Source organism: Moschus berezovskii, chromosome 20, assembly GCF_049115385.1.
Source record: "Moschus berezovskii isolate FMDL1 chromosome 20, NW_MosBer_1.0, whole genome shotgun sequence".
In the NCBI taxonomy this organism is placed as follows: Eukaryota; Metazoa; Chordata; class Mammalia; order Artiodactyla; family Moschidae; genus Moschus; species Moschus berezovskii.
Window position 1 is genome coordinate 34,410,094 of NC_142479.1, and position 27,012 is coordinate 34,437,105.

General features: G+C 49.6%; 1 protein-coding gene across 2 annotated transcripts in view; it reads left to right on the forward strand.

Annotated features, from left to right (window-relative positions):
* Positions 1–27,012, forward strand: part of RPH3AL (rabphilin 3A like (without C2 domains)) — a 139,934-nt gene that overhangs the window by 65,687 nt on the left and 47,235 nt on the right. For both annotated transcript variants that reach the window (XM_088828752.1, XM_088828753.1), the window contains exon 5: positions 19,874–19,960. In XM_088828752.1, the coding sequence (XP_088684878.1) occupies positions 19,874–19,960 (87 nt within the window). The remainder of the gene's footprint in view (positions 1–19,873; positions 19,961–27,012) is intronic.

Below are 27,012 nucleotides of genomic sequence, written 5' to 3' on the forward strand. Positions count from 1 at the left end.
TGTAGAATCTTTAGTTGTGGCATGTGGGATCTAATTCCCTGACCAGGGCTTGAACTGGAGCCTCCTGCACTGGGAGCACAGTCTTAGCTACTGGACTGCCAGGGAAGCACTTACTGTAGTCTATTATGTGTCTATTACTAGTCTATTATGTAGTCTAAATGTGTGCAATAGCATTATGTCTAAAAAAATAAAGTACGTACCTTAATTTCAGGGCTTCCCAGGTGGCTTAGATAGTGAAGAATCCACCTGCAATGCAGAAGATCCTCTGGAGGAAGGAATGGCTACCCACTCCAGTATTCTTGCTTGGAGAATCCCATGGACAGGAGAGCCTGGCGGGCTACAGTCCATGGGGTCACAAAGAGTCAGACATGACTGAGCGACTAACCCTTTCACTTTCATTTTAAAACGCTTTATTTCTGAAAAAGGCTGACCGTCACCTGAGCCTTTCATCTGACGGTAATCTTTTGCTGGTGGCTTCTTGCCTCAGTCTTGCTCCCCTTGCCCCCATGCTGACTGCAATCAGGGCGGTGGTTGCTGAACTTTGGGGCAACTGCGACAATTCCCTGAAATAAGACAACAGTGAATTTTGCCACAACGATTGAGTCTTCTTTTCGTGAACACTTGCTCTGTAGCATGGAATGCTGTTTGATAGCTTTTTACCCATCATAGAACTTCTTCTAAAATTGGAGTCAATCCTTTCAAACCCTGCCACTGCTTCATCAACTAAGTTTATGTTATATCCTAAATCCTTTGTTGTCATTTCCGCAGTCTTTATAGCATCTTCACCAGAGTAGACACCATCTCAAGAAACCACTTTCTTTGCTCAGCTGTAAGAAACAACTCCTTATCTGTTCAAGTTTTATCATGAGACTGCAGCAATCCAGGCCCATCTTCAGGTTCCACTTCTAGTTTTCTTGCTCTTTCCATCACATCTGCTGTTACTTCTTCCCCTGAAGTCTGAACCCCTCAGAGGCACCCATGAGGACTGGAATCAGCTTGTTCCAAACTCCTGTTAATGCTGAAACTCTGACCTCTTCCCATGAATCATGGATGTTCTTAGTGACATCTCGAATGCTGAATCCTTTACAGAAAGTTTTCAATTGGTTTTTCCCAGATCCACCAGAGGAATCACTATTGATGGCAGCTATAGCCTTGGGAAATGTATTTGTTGTTGTTGTTCTTTTTTAATATTTATTTGACTGCACCAGGTCTGAGTAGCAGCACGTGGGATCTTTAGTTGTGGCACGTGGGACCTAATTGTCTGAGCAGGGATCCAATCCGGGCCCCCTGCACTGGGAGTGCAGAGTCTTAGCCACTGGACCACCAGGGGAATCCTTAAAAATTATTTATTTTTTAATTTGTGTTAAGACAAACAAATGTTAATGTTTACCATTTTAATCATTTTTAAATGTACAGTTCACATTCACATTGTTGTGTGACCATCACCACCATCATCTCCAGAACTTTCTCATCTTGCAAAACTGAAACTTTATACCCATTAAGTGATAACTCCCCATTCCCACCCACCCCAGCCCCTGGCACCCCAATTCTTTCTGTTCTGTATGCTTGACAGTTCTAGATACCTCATATAAATGAATCGTGCAGTGTTGGTCTTTTTGTGACTGGCTCCTGTCACTTAGCACAGTCACCAAGGTCTATCCACTGGGTAGCACATGTGAGAACTTCTTTTTCAATTCAGTTCAGTCGGTCAGTTGTGTCCGACTCTTTGCGACCCTGTGAACCACAGCACTCCAGGCCTCCCTGTCCATCACCAATTCCTGGAGTTCACTCAAACTCATCTCCATCGAGTCGGTGATACCATCCAGCCATCTCATCCTCTGTCATCCCCTTCTCCTCCTGCCTCCAATTTTTCCCAACATCAGGGTCATTTCAAATGAGTCAGCTGTTTGTATCAGGTGGCCAAAGTATTGGAGTTTCAGCTTTAGCATCAGTCCTTCCAATGAACACCCAGGACTGATCTCCTTTAGGATGGACTGGTTGGATCTCCTTGCAGTACAAGGGACTCTCAAGAGTCTTCTCCAACACCACAGTTCAAAAGCATCAATTCTTCGGCGATCAGCTTTCTTCACAGTCCAACTCTCACATCCATACACGACCACGGGAAAAACCATAGCCTTGACTAGACATACCTTTGTTGACAAAGTGATGTCTCTGCTTTTTAATATGCTGTCTAGGTTGGTCATAACTTTCCTTCCAAGGAGTAAACGTCTTTTAATTTCGTGGCTGCAGTCACCATCTGCAGTGATTTTGGAGCCTAAAAAAATAAAGTCTCTCACTGTTTCCACTGTTTCCCCATCTGTTTGCCATGAAGTGATGGGGCTGGATGCCATGATCTTAGTTTTTTAAAGGTTAAATAATAACATTGTAACATCCTTTTTAGGTTAAATAATAATACTGTGTTTGTAACGCATTTGGCTGATCCATTTATCTGTCGATGGACACTGAGGTTGCTTCCACACTTTAGCTCTTGTGAATGGTGCTCCTGTGAATTTGTTGTTGTTCAGTTGCTCAGTCGTGTCCGACTCTTTGCGACCCCACGGACTGCAGCACGCCAAGCTTCCCTGTCCTTCACTGTCTGCCACTGTTTCTCCAGCTCAGGTCCATTGAGTCAGTGATGCCATCCAACCATCTCATCCCTTCTCCTCCTGCCCTCCTGTGAATATGGGTATGCAAATATCTCTTTGAGACTCTACTTTCAATTCTTATTGCTGGATCATGGGATAATTCTGTTTAATTTTCTGAGGACCCATCACACTGTTTTCAGCTGGCGGGTGCATCATTTTACAATTGCACCAACAGTTCGTGAGGGTTGAGGGGGAGGCATTTTTCCCCAGGGCCTTCCTCCCGTGTGAGGGTGCAGTGAAAGTCATCCAAACTCCCTGTCCCCTGTTTCCTGCCTCAGTGCCTCTGTCCCTCAGGTGCGGCCCCAAAGGCAGAAGCCTCCTTGAGCCATTTCATCTGAGCTGCCTCCAAATTGGCCCCACCATGTCCTTTCTCCTCCCCGACCTGATTCAGATGTTAGGAGACGTGTGTTTGTGCCTCATTACAAAGATGGATTTTTCATTCAGCCACTGATGTTTCCTAAATTCCCGGAAAAAGTCACTTAATTCGTCTGCCCCGAGGGCCTGCTCTGGCTGCTTGGCAGGAATTGACTTGGCTGCCGTTGCGGGGATCGGAGGCTTGGACCAGACAGCACACGGCATCATGGAACATCTGCTCACCCAGGAATCTGACGAACAGAACGTCTCCATCAAGGCACACTTCTTTCTCCCTGCTCTGGAGCCCATGCCCTGGCCTTTCCTCCCCAAATGTAGCTTCTTTTTTGCCACTTTGTACAGCTCAGAGCCCATTCGAATATCAGCCCAAATATCAAAGGTCAACCGGGTTTGATGCAAACCTTCAGCTCAGGGTCGTCAGGACAAACGCAGTGGTTCAGTTCAATTCAGTCGCTCGGTTGTGTCTGACTCTGTGCGACCCCATGGACTGCAGCACGCCAGGCTTCCCTGTCCATCACCAACTCCCGGAGCTTACTCAAACACATGTCCATCGAGTCGGTGATGCCATCCAACCATCTCATCCTCTGTCGTTCCCTTCTCTTCCTGCCTTCAATCTTTGCCAGCATCAGGGTCTTTTCCAATGAGTCAGTTCTTTGCGTCAGGTGGCCAAACTATTGGAGTTTCCATTTCAGCTTCAGTCCTTCCAATGAATATTCAGGACTGATTTCCTTTAGGATGGACTGGTTGGACGTCCTTGCAGTCCAAGGGACTCTCAAGAGTATTCTCCAACACAACAGTTCAAAAGCATCAATTCTTCGGCGCTCAGCTTTCTTTAGCTGAGCAGTGGGGGAATTGCTGAAAGCCAGGCTGGGCTTTTGGTGGCAAGGCCCGGAGTGTTCTGGAGAGAGACCAGCCGGGAACCCTGTTCACTTAGCACACCTTCTAGCCAGGCCCTTGGGGGCTCACCACTGATGGGAGGTAACGCAGCTCGACATGACAAGTGCCATAGACACAGATATTGTGGGGGGGATCCCAGAGTGGAGGGCCGTGGGGGGTGCTAGCACCTGAGAGGTACAGGGGGCTGCAAAGTGGAGCTCACTTTGAGCTGAGCCTGGAGGGTGGCTACCCAGGTCCTGGGGGTGGGGGGCGGGGGACATTTCAAGATGAAGTACAGGGACTGGTAGGCATTTAGCGGAGTTGGCGGAGTTGGCGGTTGTGGGGAAGGGGGGATGAAGGAGGGGGTGATGGCGAGACGCAGCCTGAGGGATGGAGAGAATGAAGTAAGGGTCACCAAGGGGCCCCGTATGCCAGGCTTTTGGCCGCAGAGCATCAAATGCTCCTGAGCAGGAGGTGACAACCACCGGGTAGGTCTCTGCGGAGCTTATGTCCAGAGGCGGATTTGGAGGTGGGAATGTGTTGTGGGTTGGAAAGAACCTGTCAGATGTGGAATTATCCAATTAGCAATGATAAAGCCCTGAATTCAGGCAGAAACGACTAAGATGGGGACTCCAAGGACAGTTAAGAAGGACTTCCCTGGCGGTCCAGTAGTTAAAAATCTGCCTTGCCATGCAGGGATGCAGGTTCAATCCCTGGTTGGGGAACTAAGATCCCACATGCCGCAGAGCGACTAAGCATATTCACCACAACTACTGAGCCCATGCACCTCAGCTCGAGAATCTAGCTGTGTGCCGCAGTGAAAGATCCTGCAACTAAGACCCAACACAGCCAAATAAATAAATAAGGGGAAAAAAAAAGACAGTCAAGGGTTAGAAATAGCAAAAGCTGCCAGTGACTGAGAGTTCACTCTGGGCCAGGCCCCAACAGGTCACGATCCTGCACTTTCTGGCCCTTTACAGAAAACGTGGCCACCCTGACCTGATTAATCAGCTCCCACCCCAGCCTCTGGCCCACACAGAAGTGAAAAGGGGTGTGGCTTCCTTCCCCGCCTCTTCCCCCGACCCGTTCACTACCTGTTGAGTTTGCCAGGTGGGAGGATCCAGGGTCAGTTGCTTGGGTTCCAAAGTATTGAAGGACTTAATGAGATGGCATCCTTTATTTTCTTATTGACTTCCTTTTTCTGGTATTTTGAAAAGTAACTTATACTATTGCATAAAGATTAAGAGCCCTGGATTTGGGGTGCCTGGGTTCTCCTCCTGGCTTGGGCAAGCCACCTCACCTCTCTGGCTTAGTTTTCTCACCTATGTCATAAGGTGGTATGGATTGAATTACGTGAAATACAAGCTCTTAGAAACAGTGGCTGGCACCGAGTAATTGCATGGTAATCATAAAAATTGATTAATACAGAGCATGTAAAACATTAACCCCCTGCCCTACCTCTGACCTTTGCAGCTTGCACATTTGTCCTTCTGTATCTCTCTCCACATGCAGGCAAATGTACACAGATATGTGTATATACATATTTGTTAATGGGACCATAACATACTCCTTACTCTTTAATTCTCTTTTTTTATCTTTATTTACTTAATAACATATCAAAGACATCCTCTCCAGGTCTATATATGCAAATCTAATTTCATTCTTGGTTGGGTGATGTTAGGGAGTTTTTGCCCTTTCCTGTAGCTGCTGCTCTTTCAGACTCTTCACACACTTGAGGGGGCAGGACAGGTGGGGGCCCTGGGCCCATCTTCTCTTGCTGCAGACACCCCCTCATCCTGTTAGACCTGGCTTCTCCCCTCATCTGCATCTCTTCCAGGGCTGCAACCTCTGCATTTTGGCTTCAGCTTTCTCCCTTTGCTCAGCACTCCCCCCAGACACACATATCCCACCCGTGTCTGAAGTCCATTGAGGGCATGGGTCCCTGTGTACATCAGAGGACAAACATAGCTGGTGGGGTGGGGGGACGCAGTGTAACCTAAACTCATACCTGCCTGCTGCACCCTCGCCCTAATGGGTGGCCCAGAAGTCAGGAGCGCAGGAGAGCTCAGCTCTGGGCTCCCCCTGTGACCTTGGGTCAAAATCCCTTCCTGCCCTGTGCCACTCTTGTGCTCCCTGTGAAAGGGAGCAGTTGGAGGGATTAGAGGCAAGGGTCTCCAGGGCTATCCACCAATGTCCTCCCAGGAAGCTCAGGTCACCCCAGTCCTTGCAGGGCCACTACCCCAAAACCTGCTCCCCTGGGATTCCCCCCCACACCCCAGATCAAGGAGCAGCAGCAGCCACAACTGTGATTTGGAAGCTCATCTCTCTCCAGAACACAGCTTGGTTTGTTGTTATTTTAAAACCCTGGCAGGTTTGCTTCCCAATTCACCTTGGCTCAGGCTGTGATGGAGCCCGTGTCCTCTCAGTAGGAGGAAGCCGGGGTGGGGGTGGGCATGTGCTCCTGAGAGCTCCAACTGCCTCTGATGATGCTATAAGCTCCTCACAACCCCCTGAAGGTCCATAGGCAAAAAAAAACAGGCAGTGATTATACCCATTTTCCAGATGGAGAAACAGAGGTTCAGAGGGATAACTTGCTCCTGTTGGCATAGCCAGAGCCTCACAGTTCCCCCTACTTCTTGCTTTAGAACTTTACCCACATGCCCTTTGGATGTAAAGAGAGCTAGGGACTTCCCTGGTGTCCAATGGTTAAGACGCTGCCCTCCCAACTCAGGGGGTATGGGTTTGAGCCTTGGTCAGAGAACTAAGAAGAGAGAGAAGGTGCTGTCTGGCGCTTGCCCATGGGGTGTGAAGGTCATTGGCTAAGTGCCCCCAATACTGGGGCAGAGATGGTAACCCCAACACTGAGGCTCACCATTCACGGTCGAGTGTGGTATCCCAAGACCCCCTGGACATCCTGAGATGGCTGAGCAGCGGCTAGACACATGTGCGATGTTTGAGGTTGTGGAGTCATAAACTGGTTAGGGTGCGGCCAGCCCCTCACTGAGTGGGAGGAGTCTCTGTAGGCCTGGGTTAGGGTTGGGGACACCGGCCAGGCTTCCCCCCTGAGACCTCTGCCCGGCACCTCCTGACACCCCTTGCCACCTCCCTCAGTGGCTCTTCTCCCCGGGTCTGGTCAGTGTATCGTCCATCAAGAGCACACCAGCAGCAGGAAGCCGTACTGGAAAATCTGTTTAGTGGCTGTTACCAGGAACAGTAATCTGGTGCAGCCGCCCGTCCTCTGTTGCGGTAAATAACAGATAATGACATTTCCAGTCCGAGCTGTGGCCAGCGCCGCCCACGTGGCCCTTACCTCGCCGGCTGTGCCCCACAAGCTGCCACCCTTCACGGGGCCAGCGATTCTTCATCGCTCTTCAATTGCCCCTGTTTCTTCCTGCTGCGTCGTTTCCTGCGCAGCTGTTCGCTGTTCACTGACCTTAACTGGAGGTGGATTTAGCCTGTCCTCCTGTTTCCCCACGGGGACACCAGGGCACGGGTCCTGCGGATGGCGGGGCATGGAGGAGCTGGCTCCTCACCCAGGGTGCCCTTTAGGCTGGGCGTCCAAACCTGGAAAGAGCCAGGCCTTTGTCAGAGGGGCTTTTAATCTCTCTCTCTTCCAAACCCTTTCCTCACCCTTGTCATCCTGCCTTCCATAGGAGGAGTGACTCCCCCAGGTTACAGATGGAGGAGCTGAGGCTAAGAGGGGTCGTGACCTGCCAAGCCTTTCAGAGGCATAGTTCTGCCCAAGAACCGCGTCTGCCTCGCTGAGTTTCCAGGCGCAGACAGGAGTGTAGCCCGGGCGCCCGCGGGGCGTGAGGCCTGAGCACCAGGGTGTAATTGTGGGGCCGCCTCACCCAGTTACCTGACCGCCTACAGTGGAGTCTCATCTGTTTTCTAGCTCCTTCTTGGTCTTGCTCAAGTGTGATTTTTTTTTTTTCACTCCCGCTAAAGTCTTCGGTGGCTCCCTAGTACCTTTAGAATAAAGTCTAACCCCTCCACGTGGTATCCAGGGCCCTCAGTCCATTCATTCTCTGAGCACAAGCTGCCAACTTCAGCAGCATAAGCAACCCACCCAGGCTGGGAGTTCCAAGGCCTGAGGATGAGACGTAACTCTACCTGGCCCAGACCTGTCACCATGCTCCCTGGCGCTCTGCTCTTATGCATCACCGGGGTCCTTAATTGATCATTAGTGCTGTTGCTCCTGGAATGTTAAGAAGCCCTAGGGTGTTTGTTGAGGCTGCTCTATTTTTCAAATTTTTATATGTATATATATCTCAGTTCCAATGACAGGCTTCCAATGACAGGCAGTTCCAGTGACAGTTCCAAAGACTGGCTTCAAAGACAGTTAATGTGTCCCAGGCCCTGGAAGTACACAGAGAAGGGAGAGGGTATTTTCACATAAACCCATCTTTTTGATAAAGGTTTTGTTTTTTTTTTTTTTTTTAAGTGAACCATTTTTTAAAGTCTTCATTGAATTTGTTACAATACTGCTTCTGTTTTACCATTTCGTTTTTTGGGCATGTGGGATCTTAGGTCCCCGACCAGGAATTGAACCCACACCCCCTGGTGGTGATGTCCTAACCACTGGACTGCCAGTGAGGTCTGAAATCTAACCTTTTGAGGGTTATGATGATTCCAGAGAGCCGGAGAAATGGTGCTGACCCCTGGGACAGGTGGAGTTGCCAAGGGGCTGAATGTCCACGCAGTGTTGGTGCAAAGCCAGGGAACCTTCTGACTTTCGTTTGGGCTATCTATGCTAACTTGGCTTCTGGTGGTCCCTGGATTTGCCTTCTCCAGCCTCCCTAAGACTTCCCCACTCCCCACCCCGTTCTCTTTGGCCCAGCAACTCAAGTGTGTTGTCTGGCTGGCTGTCTGCATCCAGCCTGGCCCTGTGGTTCTGCTCTGGGGCCCCTCCTGGTCCCCACAAAGACCCTTCCTCCTCCTTATGCTTTCCCCCTGTTCTAGCTCCATCAGAACTCAGATATTCACATCTCTTTTAGCCTAAACAAACATTTCTTGAGCACCTGCAGTGTGCCAAGCAGTAATCTGGGTTTCAGAGTGACCTCAGGGGTCAGGGCAAGCCTCAGCTCTCCTGAAACACCTGTCCCAGGGATGGCGAAACCAAGAGTAGACACACTGAGATTAACACTGAAAGATCACTGGTCTGCATGGCCTCTCACTTCCCTCGAGTGCTCCAGCTTCAGCCAACGCCATGTGCTGTCCCGCCCTCGTCTCTGTCCCCTGCCTTCCTCCCAAGCTCTGGTCTTGGATGTCAACTGGGGCCAGACAGCTCTTCCAAGGAGTCCCCTCGCACTGCAAGGATCACTGTGTCCAAAGCTAAATATTGTGGCAGCTGCCCGTTCCCACTCTGCTGACATCACCACCGTCCATCCTGTTGGCCGACTGGCGGCCTTGGATGAGCCAGCGTCCTTCCTTTTCCTCACCTTCCAAACCAAGCTAGGATCGGAAGTTCCATAGGCATCTGGGAATGTTCTGGAAAAAGAGCCTCTGCTGAGAATATGGAAGACAAATTGACCATGAGTGACTGAATCTGTATTTTCAGCCCAAGGCCCTTTTTCTGAAACTCAGATCTGATAATATCTCTCACCTCCTTAAAAGCCAGTATCAGCCCCCGGATATCTGCAGAATCTCAGTCCCACAGCACATGGTACTTGTCAGTCAGACCCTCCTTCCTTTCCTAGCCAGCTACAAGCCAGGTGCCCGCTAAACTAGGGGATTTAAGCATGAAAAACAATGTCCTATTTCTAAAGGGGACACAGTCACAGGAGAGACAACTTCAGTATGGTACAGTTAACCCTCCTCTAGAAATCCCAACCCATGTTAGGAGTGCACAGGAGAGAGTAACTTGTACTTCCCCTGGGGAAAAATCAAGGAAGGAGTCATGGAGGAGGAGACATTTGAGTTGTTCCTGAAGGATGCATAGGAGTTCACTGGCCATGAGGCAGAGCCTGGTTGAAAGCATAGCGGCCAGGAAGTACCCAGAGTGTCAGGAACAGGCAGTGAGGCACTGGGGGCTGGTGTGGTGGGCTTGGTGAGGCTGGAGAGTTAGGCGGGGGCCAGGGAGGAAGGCTCTCACATATGTGTGCATCCATCCTTACGTCTCTGTGCCTCCAGCCTGTGAGCCTCACTGTGTTCTCCACCTAGTCCAGGAGCAGGACTTTAGGGAGTATTTGCTGGATGCTTTAGACGTCATTGACTCAGCCTGCAGCTAAAGTGGCTGCCCACCGAATTCTAGAGGGAGGAATGGTGAAGGTTCACTGGAGGGCCCTGCCTGCTTCTCGTGGATATAACAAGCATTCCAAAAGCAGGGCTGAGACTTCAATGTCTTTGGAGACCCCCTCCCACTGGCTGGTCACAGGTCCTAGGGCTACGGAATTTGGGAGCTAGGATCTGCTTGGCACACCTGGCCAAGGGGCTCCCTGCCTGGCCCTCCCTCCAAGGTGCATCTTTGTGGCAGCCCCAGAGGAGCCAGGCTTACCTATAGCCTTAGCTGGGGGTCTGCTAGAGGAACGGGGCATTTTCAGGGCACTGGATACAAGGGCGGAAAACCAAAATGATCAGGCCTTTCCCTTGGCTGTGGCTCCCATAACAGAGCCTGGGCCAGGTGGCTACCAGGTGGCAGACACGCCTCTGGGTGAGGAATTGTCTTTGGGAGGCCCCAGCCCGAAGCTTCAGGAAAACAGAGGTTGATTATGCAACCGGGACCGAGCTGGGGGAGGCTGGAGCTGGCTGTGTCTGGGGTCTTTAATGCAGTGAGTTTGTGTTCCCAGGATGGCCATTGTCTGTCTCAGCCACGTGTCTTCAGACCACCACTGGCCATAGGAAAACTGCATCCACTTCCTCTCTGTCAGTGATCAGGAGTAAGATCCCAGCCCAGCCTTCTACTAACTCCCGTTGTATGACCACAGACAGCTTACCTGGGCGGTCAGTATTAAGAAACTTGTCCATACGAAGCACTCCCGCAGTGCCCAGCACACAGTCCACATTATATAAGCTCCTGCTTTTATGATTATGGACCTGGGTCCCCATCCCAGCCCTGCCACCTCCTGGTGACATGAACTTAGCCAAGCCACCCAAGAGTTCTGGGCCTCCAATTCATCATCTAAGACGTCCAGATCATAAAACCTCCCTCGCAGGGCTGTTGTGAACATAAACGAGATTAAATGCAATCATGATAGTGGGTGTTGAGCGCTGAGCCGGGTGCCAGGCGTGGAGTGAGTGCTCAGTAAATGGCGACTATTATCATTATTATGAGTCATAACTCTAAGTAACCACCCAGTGGGGAGCAATGGGACATGAGCCCACTTCCTCCACCACCTGGGCCCTCTGTGCTGAGTCCCTCCTGGCCAGCATGGGGTCGGGGAGCTGCAGGCTGCCGGGGTGATGCAGTGGTCCTGGGAGACCATGGGTCCAGGGATTCGGATGGAGCCATGTGGTTCTGTGGCTGAGAGGCTGGAGCACTAGACGAGCTCGGTGGGGGCCTGGGTCAGTTCCAGGAGCAAGGGGTTTCTTTAAGGCTGGTAGGAGCTAACCAGGGTCCAGGAGCCTCATCCCTGAAGGACTTGTGGGAGCCAAGTGGGGAGGAGCTGGTCTGTGTTCAGAGCTTAAGGAAAGCTCGGTGTGGGTCAGGGAGCCCTCTGGGTGCAGTGGGCTTCATCCACCCTAGAGCTTCCTCCTTCGGCAGGTTGGCCCAGGGACGGGGCCCTGGGGTGCACACCAAGCCTAGGAGATTTTATGAGGGTTGTGTCTGAGAACTCCTGATAGAACCATTCACTGATTCCTTTTCTCTTTTTTTTTTATTGAAGTATTGTCAATTTTCAATGTTTCAGATGTTCAGCAAACTAACTGAGTTATACATGCATATATATCCTTATTCTTTTTCAGATTCTTTTCTATTACAGGTTATTATAAGATACTGACTATAGTTCCCTCTGCTATACAGCAGGTCCTTGTTATCTATTTATTTTTATGTTATTTATGTATTTGGCTATTCCAGGTCTTAGTTGCAGCATATGAGATCTTAGTTCCCTAACCACAGATTGAACCCAGGCCTCCTGCCTTGGGAGCAAGGAGCCTTAGTCACTGGACCACCAGGGAAGTCCCTGTCTATTTTATATACAGTAGTGTGTATCTGTTAATCCCAGACTCCTAATCTATCCCTCCCCACCCACTTCCTCTTTTGTAACCTGAAGTTTGTTTTCTTTGTCTGAGGCACAGTGATTTCCATCCTCACACACCCCTGGGGAGAGTCAGTGCTGTCACCTGTCCCCACAGAAGACCCTGTGAGACCCAAGGTCCCCTTAGAAGTCAAGAGGGACAAGTGTGGAGCCCCCATCCAGCCGCCTGACCAGGGTCTTTGGAGCAGCTTCGTTTAACCTTTCAAAACCCAGGCTCTCTTTATGTGGAAACCTTCTACCTTCTTAAATGCTGTTTGAAATTTCAAAGCATTTTATGTTTGAAAAAAGTGAGCAGGATGCTCTTGGAAGCATGCAGTGAGGGGCGCACCCAAGCCTGGGGGGTCTCCACTGACCCCTGCCTGGGACAGGCCGGCTCTGGGAACATCCCTGGCAATCCCCTCCAGCCCTTCGTCCGTTGCACGTGTGGTGCGTAATTCGTTTCCTCTCCGTGTGCCTGCATCAGCCGGCTTCAGTCCCGGCAGGACTCAGAGCTGCTCTGTCCATGGAGGCCAGCCTTTGTATGTCTCTTCCCTGGAAGGGGCTGTGTGCCCACGTGTCCTGTGAGATGCCTGCTGAAGGAAGGGATGAATTCCTCAAGACCCATGTCTCATGCGGTGTCCCTTTGATCATATGTTATTAGATCCGCTGGTTTTTAAAACCTCCCTCTCAGTTTCAGAGTGAATAACTGTCCCCACTCCTTTCCCCAAACTCTTGTTTGCAGCCAGGGCTGCCTCTGCTTTCCCTCCTGTCACCCACCCTGCATGCCTGGGGTGCACTCTGGGGCCCGTCGAGACAGCTCAAGTCCTTGCTTCCCACGTTCGCCTGGAAAAGAGGCAAAAATCAAGCATGGAGCCTCCATTTTGAGAGGTGATGCTGAGGACAGCCAGGGCCAGGAAGAATTAACGGGACAGGTTGGGGGGAGAGGCAGTGGTCCCCCCATTTCCTGGCAGATTCATCCTGCCCGAGGTACCCCAGCCCCCATCAGACACACAGCAGGGCACCAGCATAGAGATGATCCAAAAGCACATCTTTGGTGTGATTTCTTAGTCTGCACGTATGAGTGTTCATCTCGAGCTCCTTCCATCTCCTTTTAAAACCTCCTCTCCACTCAGGATGCGGTGCTGGCTGCAGCAAGTGGCAGGCGGGCGGAAGGCGGTATTTTGGGAGCGAGTCCTGAAATCTGCAGTGCTGCCTTTCAGCTGGGAGGGGTGGCTGGCAGCTGGGGGCTGCCCAGGGTTGGGATTAGCAGGTGGCCCCCAAGTGGCATCAGCGGCTCATCTGGTGTTGAGCAGGGGAGGGCCCACTCAGAGGAGGCAGTACAGAGGGGAGGCCTGGCCCTGCGTGGGTTAGTGTGCCTGCCACCCGCAGCCGGGATGCAGGACGGCTGGTTATCCCTGGCACAGGACTGGGGTGGAAAGCAGAGACTTGTCTTCCTCCTGAAACTCTTCTCTGGTCGCCTCCTGGCTTCTCTCTCAGGCCAAGCAGCAGGTGGCTGGCATTCTTAAGACTGTGCATCTTAGGGCCCTAGTGACTCAGTATTTGTAGCGGTCAGCCTGCCTTCTGCCCCACTGGCCCCCAGGCTGTGTCCCAATGACCAGAGGAGGGGCCTGGTGCTATGCCCTCTCCCACTTGAGGCTTGACTGAATCTGGAGTTCTGGAGAAGGGGCCAGGACCCGGGGAACCAGCCTTGCCTCCATTTGAGCTGCCAGGGAGGAAGGAAGGCTTGGCTAAGTCTTGTCTGGGCTGAGACCTAGGGCTCAAACAGCATGGGGTTCACATCCCAGTTCCCTGTGGTCAAGTTACTTAGCCTCAAGCCTCAGATCCCAAGTTTATAAAACAGGGACAATGATACCCACTTCCTAGGGTGGTTGTGAAAATGAAATGAGATTCTACGTAAAACACATACCTTGATGCTTGGTGTAGCAACCAGGCTCAGTAAAGTATAGAAGTATTCATAAGATGTATTGGGTTGGCCAAAAGGTTCACTCAGATTTGTCTATAACATCTTACAGAAAACCCAAACAAACTTTTTGGCCAACGCAATACATCAGTATCTAGTTAGTCATTTGGCAACAGGCCCCGGGTTTCAGATACCAAGTCTCTCTGTGGCAAGGAGGCCACGTGTAGCCCCTGCATTCCCAGCCCTCCAGGGCTGGAGATGTACCGCAAAGCCTGGCCGATGTCTCGGGGTTGAGCAGGGCTGAGGCTGTGATCAGAGGGGTCACTGACCCATTGGCACCAGCTGCAAAGTCTGGGCGTTGGAGGCAGTTGGGCACATGATTTCAGCTTCTTTAATCCATCCTGACCCACAAAAATCCAGATCTGGTCAAAAGCTGAAGTTGGGGCAAGTGATTTCTGGAAACATTTAGTATAAGCTTCCTTTAAATAGGAATTCTGTTTACCCATTTAAAATAGATTTTGATGCAGCACAATTCAATGTACATTTTGGCCTATTCCTTCCAGGTATTTTTCTGTGCACGTGTTGACTTCTAGATAGCTACAAACACATTTATATGATAGAGAAACACACTAGACTTTCTGTTTATAACTCACTTTCAAAACTTCATTTATTGTGAACGTTGTTCCGTGTCACTAAATACACGGTTCCATCGTGACCAGTTTCACTTCTTTTGTTTATATCATCATTTTTATTGCAGAGTACCTTTCTCCAAAACGCAATCGGATTTTTCTTGCTGTTGAAAATTCAAATTCTAGCATTGGGGACACACTGGGTGACGTGAAGTGCACATGCGTGGGCTGACTTCTTGGCGTCATTCCTGCCTGTGCTGTGATGGTTGTCTGGATGTAGCCATTTCTTTCCTCTGCTTTCCTGGGGGCGGTGGGGATGGGGGAGCGACCACTCTGGGAACATCATTGCTGCCTGGTTCCTAGGGAGAGACCACCTGGGTGACTAACTTCAGTTGGCTGAAACTCTTGGGCAAGTCCTTTTCCAGATGAGTTTGACTCATTAAGTCTTCCACTCGATGGGACCCTCAGTGAGGACAAAGGGCCTTGCCCTGTTCATCTTCCTCATTCCTAGAACATCGCCTTCCATCCAGTTGTTGAGTAAATGCTTATTGAATTGAAGCACCAGATAGTTTCAAATTAACCACCTTCGTTATTCATTTCTGCACAGTGTGCATTTTTCCAGCCTCCTTGTATGGAACATTTGAGCACAGTTTCATCTTTCTCTGGTTGGCTGAGCGTCGGGAACACCGCTCTCCCTGTGATAGATGTTGATGTCGTGGTGAAGCCTTCAGGCTGCTGGGTACCAAGTGCTCTTGGAATGGTGCAAGCCTTTTCGTTCCCTCCTACACGTAGGCACCGTGCCCACTCCCTTCTCTTTTTTTTAATTAATTAATTTGTTTTTGCATATGTCTCTTCCTTCTTGAACCACTCTCTCACCCCATCCAACCCCTCTAGGTTGTCACAGAGTACTGGGTAGAGCTTCCTGTGTTATACAGCAACTTCCCGTTAGCTACCTATTTTATTTATGGACAGAGGAGCCTGGCAGTCACAGAAGAGTTGGACACAACTTAGGGACTAAACCACAATACAACAATATATATGTTTTGATGCTACTCTTTCCATCCATCCCACCCTCTCCTTCCCCCGCTGGGTCCACAAGTCTGTTCTCTACATCCGCATCTCTATTTCTACCATGCAAAATTAGTCACCTATTCCATTCTAGTTGGTGGCAGCTTGGGGACCCTGCCTTGGGCTTCCCTGATAGCTCAGTTGGTAAAGAATCCACCTGCAATGCAGGAAATCCCCGATTCAATTCCTGGGTCGGGAAGATCCCCTGGAGAAGGGATAGGCTACTCTCTCCAGTATTCTTGGGCTTCCCTTGTGGCTCAGCTGGTAAAGAATCTGCCTGCAATGCAGGAAACCTGTGTTCGATCCCTGGGTTGGGAAGATCCCCTGGAGAAGGGAAAGGCTACCCTCTCCAGTATTCTGGCCTGGAGAATTCCATGGACTGTATAGTCCATGGGGTCTCAAAGAGTCGGACACAACTGAGTGACTTTCACTTTCACTTTTCACTTGGGGACCCGCCATGAAGAATGCAGGCTCTGTGTGGAATGAGTCGGGGGCTCCCAGTAAGGATGTGAAGGCTAGCCTGGAAGTGAGTTGCCCAAGCTCTGTGGTCTCCCAGACCTCATCGCACCTTTGACTCTGGCTGGCAGTGTGGGAAGGTGAAGGTGATGATGTTGGATAGAGGGTGGGGTTCCAGGGAGTCTTGGGGTAACCGAAGTAGCCTGGATTGTGGGAATGCTGAGGAGGATGCCCCATAGACCTTGGATCCAGTCTGCATTCACAGGTGGCCTGCAGGATATTCCTGGGGGTGAGGGGCAATCAGGAGTGGTCACGTGTAGGGCAGGGCACACATTCCTGCCCGCTGCTCTTAGTAAAGGACCAATGGAGTCATTTCCTCTGTGGGCAGGCCAGCCTGGCTTCATGCTCTACACTTAGAGTGAGGCAAACCAGCAGCAGTCCCAACCCCCCCCTCACCCCAACACCCCACCCTGAACGAGGCTCTTCCTGATCTAGTCTCCCATCGCCCCACCAGTGAGCATTACTCAGTATGGACCAGGCATTCCTCGCCCCCAGCTGCCAAGTGAGGACTTCCTGTCTCTGGGTGTCTCTTCCCCCAAGCTGGTCAGCACATTCCAGGAGGGAGCCCCTCTTGCCTTCTCAGGTATAATATTAAAAGTAGCTCTTCTTGGGGCACTTCCCTGGTGGTCCAGTGGCTAAGACTCCGTACTCCCTATGCAGGGGCCCGGGTTCAATTCCTAGTCAGAGAACAAAATCCCACATGCCAAATCTAAAACCCAGTACAGCCAAATAAATACATTCATTAGATTTTTTTTTAGTAGCTCTTTTTTGCTCATTCATTTATTCTACAACAATTCATGATGCTGCTACTGGAACCAGGGGGATGAAGAGAAACAGGCATGGCCTCTGTCCTCCAAGAGCTGTCAGCCTGGTAGGGGAAGTGGCTGTAGTTACATAGCCATGAGGATGAGGATAAGACCTAGGTGGAGAAGAAGAGGCAAGAGCCTGGTAGGGAAGCTCCAACTGGGTAAGAAGTCAGACAAGGCTTCCTTGAAGGAGCTGTGCTTTTGCTGAGGTCTGAAGGATGTGTAGGCTGATAAGGAGAGAGTGTGACCAAGTACATCCCGGATGGAGCAAGCAGCACATGCCAAGGTCCGGTGCAGGAAAAGCAGATAGAGGACCAGGGCCTGAAGTCAGGTCAGCCTGGCTGGAGCTTGAGAGTAGAGGGCCAGGCAGTGGAGCAGTGGGAGAGGGGTGCGAGCTGAGGCCACAGGGAGGTGGGTGTGGATAGGGAGGGTGGTGGTGGGGGGGACAGTTTGAGTGAGATTTAGAGTTCTCAGAGATGGGTTATTTAGGTGGGTATGAGGGAGAGTGAGGATCAAGGATGATTCTGGGTTTTGGCCTATATGATTGATGGGTGTGGTATCCTTTACTGAGATGGCCATGCAGGACTCTGGTTACTGCCTGGCTTCTTACCATGTACTGTGCTGATGAGCACTTTTGTGAATCAGCTCCCTTGATCCTCCCAGCGGTGACATGCACCTGCTTGTTACCACCATTTTCTGGACAAGGAAACAAAGCCCAGAGAAGGTTAGTGACAAGTCTAAGGTTGCCTCTAAATGGCAGACTCTGTGCTGTCCTGCCCTAGAGCCCACATCCTGTGGCCACACCCTGAGCCACCCCCCTTTCCCTGAGCATGTTCTGGGCAGGGATGCACCTTTGCTAAAGGAACACATGAAGCATCTGAGTTAGGCCTAGAAGGTAGACTTGGTTTGTCTAATGCTCAGATGCAGTTTCAGGCTGCAGGAAGCATGAGACGTCAACCCCTAGAAGCCGGCACTCACTTGCACAGGGCAATTCCGCTCAGTGGAAGCCCACTTGGCAGGGAAGCTAGCAGCCTCCCCCAGGCCTGGCTCTCCTTGACAAGACTATGCAGTGTTTCCTTTGCACTGAGTTGATCTGGTGGCCAGCTCACACTCCCTTATCTACACAGGGTCATTGGAATGAGCAAGAAAAACAGCCAAGTGGCTTCAGCACCTCGTTCCTCTCTTTACCCCGGGGAGGAGGGGCCCATGTGTGTTTCCTGAGGCCCAACTTATGGGCTTATGGGGGGCCCTGTCCTCGAGGTAGAAGGGTTGGGGCGAACTTTAGGAAGGGCAACAAGAGGCGGCTCTAGGCTGGGAGGGAGATCTCCAAACCAGGTCAGGGCTGGTGACTTGGAGTTCCAGGCGGACAGTCTGCAGGCCCCCAGAGAGGCCGAGCCCCAGCCTGGCACAGATCCCAGCCCAGGCCTGGCACAGGAGTGGCTGGGCCCCACAGCACCCAGGGGACCCTTCCCAGACACACTGCACTGCCAAGACCCCAAGCCTGAGATCTTCGTGAGAGTCAGGCCCAATCAGACTGGGGTGGACTGTCCTGACAACCGGGAGGGAGCTGAGCTTGGAGCAGGTTACAGTGTATTTGGAGAAATCAAAGAAAAGTGATGTCTCTTGTACCTGAGCATCAAATGGAGGCCAGTGCAGACACACCGCCCCATGATGTATCATAGCTCCCCTCCTGCCACGAACTGGCTCCCCACCTCCTGAGGCTCAGCTCCCCCATCAAGCAGTAACAACATGTTTGGGGAGGCCAAGCTGGTGACATTTCCCTCTCGGCAGAGAGGTGTGCTCCTTGCTCAGTTGGCAGCCTGCAGGAAAGTCCAAGCCAGGGATCCAGCCTTCCCTCAGGGGGAGGGGGAAGGGGAGAGCTCCCCACCCTGCAGGGACCAGGCAGCTTCCAGGCGGCAGAAAGACTGATTGATTAGCTGGTGTGACTGTTCTGTAAGGAGGACACACTGTCCCCTAATCAGACTCTGCTGGGTTCGCCGGGACGAGGTCTCAGCCCCCACCAAGTCCCCCTCTGCCTCCTGGTGCGTTTCATCTGGCTTTTCCCACTGCTGCTTGTGGCTGTGCATTTGGAGGAAGCAAAATACGTATTTAGAAGTGATGAGCTTAAGCAATTCTGTAGAAGGAAAAACGCCGCAGAAACTGGGTTCTGGCTACTTATGTGTCCGGAGGCTGTTATATAACAGCTCGAGAGGCAGACCTGAGTCTGTTACTTGCTGTGTGAACGTGAGGACTTTCTCAAACTACTCCCACTTCTTATGTATACTGGGGTGGCTGGGATGTTTAAATGAAGGGCCTTGGCATCAAGGAAGTACCTAAGCGGGCACTGGTATTTCTCACTACATCATCACCTGACCTTGTCAGGCACACAAGTGAGTTTTCTGCATGGTTATATCCATGTATATGTTCTCTCTGTTGAATAACATCATTCCTGCCCGCATTTCCAGGGGGCCAAAGCCGTCTGCTGTGTGAAGGCCGTATCTTGCTCGGTTATGTTTGCTCCGCCTCTGGTACTGGGTGTTTGGGTTGTTTCCAGTTCCTTGCTGTTGAACGTGATGCAGCTGTGACTCTCAGCAAGCTTATTTCTTTGATGTGATCCCAACAGGATGTACTTGTTGGGGGTGAATTTCTATCGCGGCCATCCAAGGATGGGTATACATCCTCCGTGCCCCACAGCCAGCTGCTGGGTTCAGATGATCTGTGTCCTTCAGGTCATCTCCCCTTGGGGCCTGAAGCAAAAACCATCCCCTCAGAAGATGACGAGGGCTCCTGGGTTATAGTTTTCCCAGCCCCTCAGCGGGGGAGGAAGGGACCGAGTATTTACGTTCTTGTGTCCTCTCTCTTGTAGAAAGTCTGCACCAAATGCGGGATCGAGGCCTCTCCTGGCCAGAAACGGCCCCTGTGGTTGTGTAAGATCTGCAGTGAGCAGAGAGAGGTAGGGTACCTGGGGCAGTGGGGTTGGGGGAAGGACCGGCAAGGTCCTGGCGGGGCACACTGGCATTGGGGGACGCTCATGGCTGGTTGCTTAGAGGGGCTTTGCAGGAGGTCAAGGAGGGCGGCCAGGGGCAGTCTGCTTGCTTGGCGTTCCCCAGCGTAGAGGCCACAGTGGGCCCGAGTTCTGCTTTGCCTGGGATTCTCGGTTTCCTCAGGGAGCCCCTGACACTGAGTGTAGGTGCAGGTGGCATTTGGTGGAGGGCTGTATTTATCGTAACAGAAGTGGCCGCTCCGGGTTGAAGGTTGACTCTGGGCCTGGCACCACGCGAAGTTCTTTACATGTAGGAATTCATTTCATCCCTATACAACCCCACGTGTGTGCTCAGTTGCTTCAGTCATGGCTGACTCTCTGCAATACTATGGGCTGTAGCCCGCCAGGATCCCCGTCCATGGGATTCTCCAGGCAAGAATACTGGAGTGGGTTGCCACGCCCTCCTCCAAGGGATCTTCCCAATCCAGGGATCGAACCCCAGGTCCCTTGCATTTGCAGGCAGGTTCCCAGTGCTACCTGGGTAGCCCCCGTACAACTCCATAGACGAGCGCTATTATCATCCCTTTTATTGATGGGGAAATATGGATGCAGGAGGTTAAGTATCTTGTGGTCACCGAGCTAGTTAGTGGGTCTAACACTGTCATCTTGTGATGACGCTGTCCCCAGGGTCAAGTTTCCATCATTCTAGTTCTGATCCCATTTTAAGGGAAGAAATCGAGGCTCAGTGAGGACTCTGAGGTGAAAACAGGTGGGGAGACTCGAACCTATGTCCTAACCCCTACACCCAGGACTTCCTCCCTGTCCCAGGATCAGAAGCAGGGCCAGAACAGTGGAGGACGTTGTTGGGCTACTCGTGGGGAAGGTCACGGGTCAGAAATTTCAGGAACAGGAGGAGTCAGGTCAGGGGAGGATGCTCCAGGCTATCCAAATGTGGATTTACTTTTTGACTTGTCTGCTCGGTGATTAATATGCGTCTTTCATCCGAGGATCCGTAAAATGTCTTTAGTTACAGAAAGTCCTCAGCCATGACATCCTTGAATCTTGCTGCCCTGCCATCTGAGTCTCCTGGAAACCCTGCAAGATACTTTTCTGAGCCCCTCCACGCATCCTCTGTAGCCCCAACTGTGCTTTCTCAGTTATTTCTTTATCTTTCTGTTTTTAATTTTTGGTCACACCTTGAAGCATGCCGGATCTTGGTTCCCTGACCAGGGACTGAACTCGTGCCCCCTGCAGTGGAAGTGCAGACTCTTAACCACTGAACCACTAGGGAAGTCCTCTCTTTATCTTTTCCGAGATACTTGTTGCTAAATTCTTCAGAACTGCCTTCCAGTTCACTAAATCTTTGCTGGCTGTCTCCTGATAGGCTGTTTTAGAATTGAGGTTTGCCCACTCATCTTGAGTGGGAGTCAGTTTCTCTGTCTTTCTCCCCCTGCTCATCACCTCCACCCAGCTCTCCTTGCCAAGTGATTTCGAGTTGCCTCCACCTAGGTCCTAGGTCCCTCAGTGCAGGGCCAGCTCTCTTGGGTTAGTGATGAGCTGTGTGTTCGCAGTAATAATGGGATTATCCCTGAAGTCCAACATCAAAGCCATAAGCAGTCTGGCCAGGTCCTGGCTATGTGTGTACTTCTTCCAGCCTATATCAGTGTTCACATCTGTAGATCAGCTTTACTCTTAGGAGAGGGGTGGAGTGGTAGCTCTGGTCTCCCACCTCCCACGGGACACTTTCAGTCCCCATACCCTTGAAAGACCAGTCTTCCGGCTGCTTCCACCTGCCTCGAGACCCTGAGCCCAGCAGGCTGTGCCTTTAGCCCCTCAAAATCGTAAATATTGGGAGTTTCTGATCCATCAAGATGTAGATCTTGTTTTGGAGCACAGTTGAGCTTCTTTGTTGGAATCTTCACATATCACTGGCTGCATCTTTGAAACAGGGAAGATAGCACATGGGGCCTCTAGATGTGAACTAACATTCTACATTGTATTGCCCGGAAATCCTTGATTTCTCCTGTTGAAATGGAGATGATAATACCTATCTCATTGGAGATACTGTGAGAATTCAGGAACATCATCAACAGTACACCAAGTATCTGGAATGTCCAGCCTAGAATAGGCACTCTGTCAATATTAGAGGCCCTCCTCTCTCCCCCAGCTGGAAAATCCCCCTTTGAATTTGAGGTCTTTCTGGTCTTCAAGGGGTCCCTTTTAAGATGCAGGCATCCCCCCTAAAGAGGGGCTATATGTGTATATATATATATAGCTGATTCATTTCGCTGTACAGCAGAAACTAACACAACATTGTAAAGCACCTATACTCCAATAAAAATTTTTAAAAAGATGCAGGCATTCACAAGATAGGAAAATTTTCTAAAACAGTATCTTGTGGGAGACACCTGAGCAGGATGAAAAGACGCGACTGAGGTGTGGGAGGACAGAGATGAAAGAATTGTCAAGGAAAGGGAGGAGGAGTGAAAGAAAAGACGAATTCAGCAAATGTAATAATTTAGTGGAGGGCTTGGTGGGGGAGCAGCTGCCCCTGTCTAGCCCCATCACGAGTGCCCCTCAACTCATTAATAGTCCTGAGCTGCCATGGACAGTGTCCACCACCAGCCTTTCCTAATCTCCAGAGTGCTCCAACGTCCAGAAAAGTCCAAAATAGCTTAGGAAGAATTTTCTTATCTTTCCTCCGGCAAAGAATATGAGGCTATGCACTATGCTATCAGTTTGCCCTTGAATTTCTAGAGGCCGACAAAATGGAGCAAGATCAAGGATGCTATATTCCCCCTCTGTGGGACCAGGCAGACTAGATGTTTAGGAGGTGTGGATGCACCCTGAAAGTCCGTATGTCTGAGTCTGGGTGCCTGTACCATTCACAGATGCTGCTTTTTCCTGCCTCCTTTTGGGGTGGGAGAGTGACAGAGTAATTGGTTTCCTAATGCTTTTTTTCCACAGAAAAATATCTAATCACAACAAAGAGATAGCTAAATAGAAAGAGCATTTGAAATGTCATTTTCAGTGCCACACAGAGCTGGTTCTGAATCTATGATTAAAGTGTGGAGTTCTGTCCTACAGGAAAAAAAAAAAAAAAACACATCCTAATGGAAGAACTTGCATTTTTTGCTGGAAGCTCTCTTACCACTCGGCCCCAACACTCTTATCTTCTTTTCCATTTGACTCTTGCCTTCTGCCATCTTTGTCTGCAATTGTAAGTACTTTTTCTGGAGTGAGTTGAATGCTGGTTACATGTCCCTGGGGCGTCCAGTTGGCACCACCACCTGTTGTGTGCACCTCAGTGATGCGGTGGTGTCAGCTTCGGCCCCTCTGCTCTGGAGAAGTTTACAATCTCATGCATTATTCATTTGGGTACTCAATACATATTTACTGAGCATCTTCTATGTGCCAGGCAAAAGAGCTCTTCTCATGGGAGATGGAGACCACACATGCAATACAGTAAATTCTGCCATGTCACAGATGATGAAAATGTACTCAGGGGAAGGGGCGATGCAGGTAGCTGCTGTTATATGCAGGAGTTGAGGAAGGGCTTATTGATAAAATGACTTTTGAGCTGAGGTCTGAAGTGTACTCTGTGGCTGTGTGGACAGAAAGCATTCCAAGTAGAGTACTGCAAGTGCAAAGCCCCTGAGGCAGGTGTGTCCTTGGTAGGTTTGAGGAGCAGCTAGGAGAACGGTGTGACTGGCACAGAGTCAGAGTCGGGAGAGGTGGTCAGAGGTGTGGCCGGGGGCCCAGATCATCTTGCTCCTTGTAGACCTTTGGAAAGACTCTGGCTTTTACTCTGAGTGAAATGGGGAGTCCTTGGAGGTCTAGAGTAGAGGAAAGGCATGACCTGAGTACTCCCCCAAGTTTTAAAGGATACTCTGGCTGCTGTGTTGAGAATAAATTATAGACTGTAATGTCAGAGTTAGTATCATGATATTTCATCTCTCTTATTTAACATTAGCCCAGATATTTCAGTTCTTGACTTGCGACCCTTAGAAGTTTTCACTTTTAAAAATATATACATTTTACTCTTTTCTGATTTTAAGATTAATATGGCTCATTGACACTCACAATGTGTAGAAAGCATAAAGAAATACAGGCACCCCCAAAATTCATAATCTTACCATCCAGAAGCAATCACTGTTAATGTTTTGGCATAATTGCTTTCTTTTTTCTGTGTCTTTTTTTTCTTTGTATTGTTGAACCTCTGTTTTAAAATTAACATTTTAACGTAAGCACTTCTCAGTGTAATCAATAATTCTTTGTAAACATTCTGTCATAAGGATAGTCTGCTAATTTAGGCCATCTGAGTTATTTCCTTTTTTCCTTCTCATTGCTAATTGCTTTATGTATCTGTGTACTTAGCTCTTTGCCCACATTTGAGAGTCTGTCCTCAGAATGGATACTTAGAAGGGAAACATAAGCATCAGTACTTATCATCCCTCTTTTGAATCTTATTTATCGATTTTTGGCTGTGCTGGGTCTTTGTCGCTGTGCGTGGGGTTTCTCCAGCTGGGGCGAGTGGGGACTGCTCTCTCGCTGTGGGCTTCTCACTGCGGTGGTTTTTCCTATGTGGAGCACGGGCTCCAGGCACACGGGCTTTGGGGGCTGCTGCACAGCCTTAGTTGCTCCAGGGCATGTGGGATCTTCCAGGACGAGGGTTCAAACTCATGTCCCCTGCATTGGCAGGCAGATTCTTAACCACTGGACCACCTGGGAAGTCCTCACTCTTTTCTTATAGACCCTTGAGATATTGCTTTTGATTTAGAGTTTGCTGGTATATGCAATCTTAAGTAATGACATGTGGACAGTGTATTTTCTGAGTCTTTTGCTAGTCTGATGATAGCTGTTGCTTTCATACGAAAAAAGACAATGACTTGACTGATAATGCAGTTAATGATCATCTTTCCCACTCAAAATTCTGTGAGTCTAATTCTGTTGTCTAACTGATCACACGAGCAAAGAGCCACCATGAGGGAGATGAGGCAAATGTAACAACTAGGAGAATTGGCACTCAAGGAACTAGAAATAATAGTGAGACTGTGAAAGAAACGTTTGAATTTTTAATTTACTTTTTATTTTTTTGACTGCACCATGCAGCTTAAGGGATCTCAGTCCCCTGATCAGGGATCAAACCTGTGCCCCATACAGTTGAAATGCAGAGTCCTAACCACTGGACCACCAGGGAAGTCCAAATAAGTTTTTAAGTTGAGTAAAAGAGATAAGAGAAGCAATAGAAATCAAATTGAACCAATAGGACATTTGAAAAATGAGCAAGCAAATTTGGAAAAAAAAAAAAAAACAAATGAACCATTTTCATTTCTAAAAATGAAAAATGTTATTAATGAACTTGAAAACTCAATCAAATGATACTTTGGTAATTTTTTAGACCAGTAAACCTTGTCATTCCCATTAACAGCCACAGATGTTTCCTTATCATTAGCTTTTTATTAATTGTTTTTTTTTTTTGATCCCTGGTTGGCACTCCCAACAGCTAGGAGTCCCTGGCCTCTGATTTCCACTCTACTAACTGCCATGAAGATGCTGTTTTTGTGACCACATGAAACTACAGTCTTTACCTAATTAAATCAGCTGCTTATATAAGCATTCAGCCTGGCAGCTGCCTGTCCCACTTCATTTCCATTCCGTCGGTGAACGGGCATGTTCCTTGGTCACTTTCCTCGTTTCCTTGTTGGTAAATGAATAAACTCTGATATATGTTCAAGATTTAAAGACACAGAAAAGGGACTGAGACAGCCCTGAATAGACTGTTTTGTTTGCTTTCATATTTGGCCGTGCCAGGTCTTAGCTGGGGCACTTGGAATCGTCAGTCTTCATTGTAGCATTAGGGATCTTTAGCTGTGAAATGTGGGGTTTAGTTCCTTGTGAGTGAAAGTGTTAGTCGCTCAGTCGTGTCTGACTCTTTGCGACCCCATGGACTGTAGCCCACTAGGCTCCTCTGTCCATGGAATTCTCCAGGCAAGAATCCTAAAGTGGGTAGCCTTTCCCTTCTCTAGGGGATCTTCCCCACCCAGGGATTGAACCCCGGTCTCCTGCATTGCAGGCGGATTCTTTACTGTCTGAGCCACCAGGGAAGTTCCCTGACCAGGGATCAAACCTGGGCTCCTGAATTGGGAGCAGTACAATCTTAGCCACTGGACCACCAGGGACATCCCCAGTGGACCGGTTAACTAGCACATCAGGCACCCCTGAGGAACCCCAAGAGGGACCTTGTGACCCAGAAGACAGTTTCCAGGATGCAGTGTACATGACAGGATGCAGGGAAGACAGTTTCCAGGTGCAGGCAGATACATGCCCTGAAGTCAAAGCTCGAACAGGAGAAGGCAGGCAGACAAGATCTGATGCTCAGCATAAAGTAATTTTAAAGTCAAGAACAGAGACATGAGGGAGAAGTCTAAAGCCAGGCTTATGCTTTTATTCCCTTTTTAATAACCTGGTATATTATTTATGTCTATATTTGGAAATTAATAATTTTATCTGACTAGGCCTAGGTCATTTTCATTGATTTTTGTCTAGGACAAATGTATTTGGGTCTTCGATTCAGGAAAGCTTTTCAATTATGTTTTTGCTTACTGCTTTGTTCCAAAACTCTTCTGCTTTCTTTTGGGGAGCACTTTTTAAAAATTTGGCCCTGTTGGATGTTTATTGCTGCATGCAAGGTCTTTAGTTGCAGCATGTGGGATCTTGGAAGTTCCCCCTGGGAGCAGTGTTAATTTGAAGAGTACACTTCCATTCTCTGTCTTCTATATTCAATTCATCATTTTCAAGTTCTTTTTATTTTTCTCTTCATTCTGAAAAATCATAAAGCTTTTCATGTCATTGATTGTTTTTGGTCTGAGTTTGTTGGTTTCCTATGTTTGGTCTTGGTGGTTGCACCTATGCCTTCAAACCCCTTCTGATGCTGTGAGCTCTACAGGCCCAGAGTTTACCTGAGGCAGCGCAAGTGCCGTCCACAGCCCCTCTCCTTTGTCTGGGATTCTGCTCCTCCT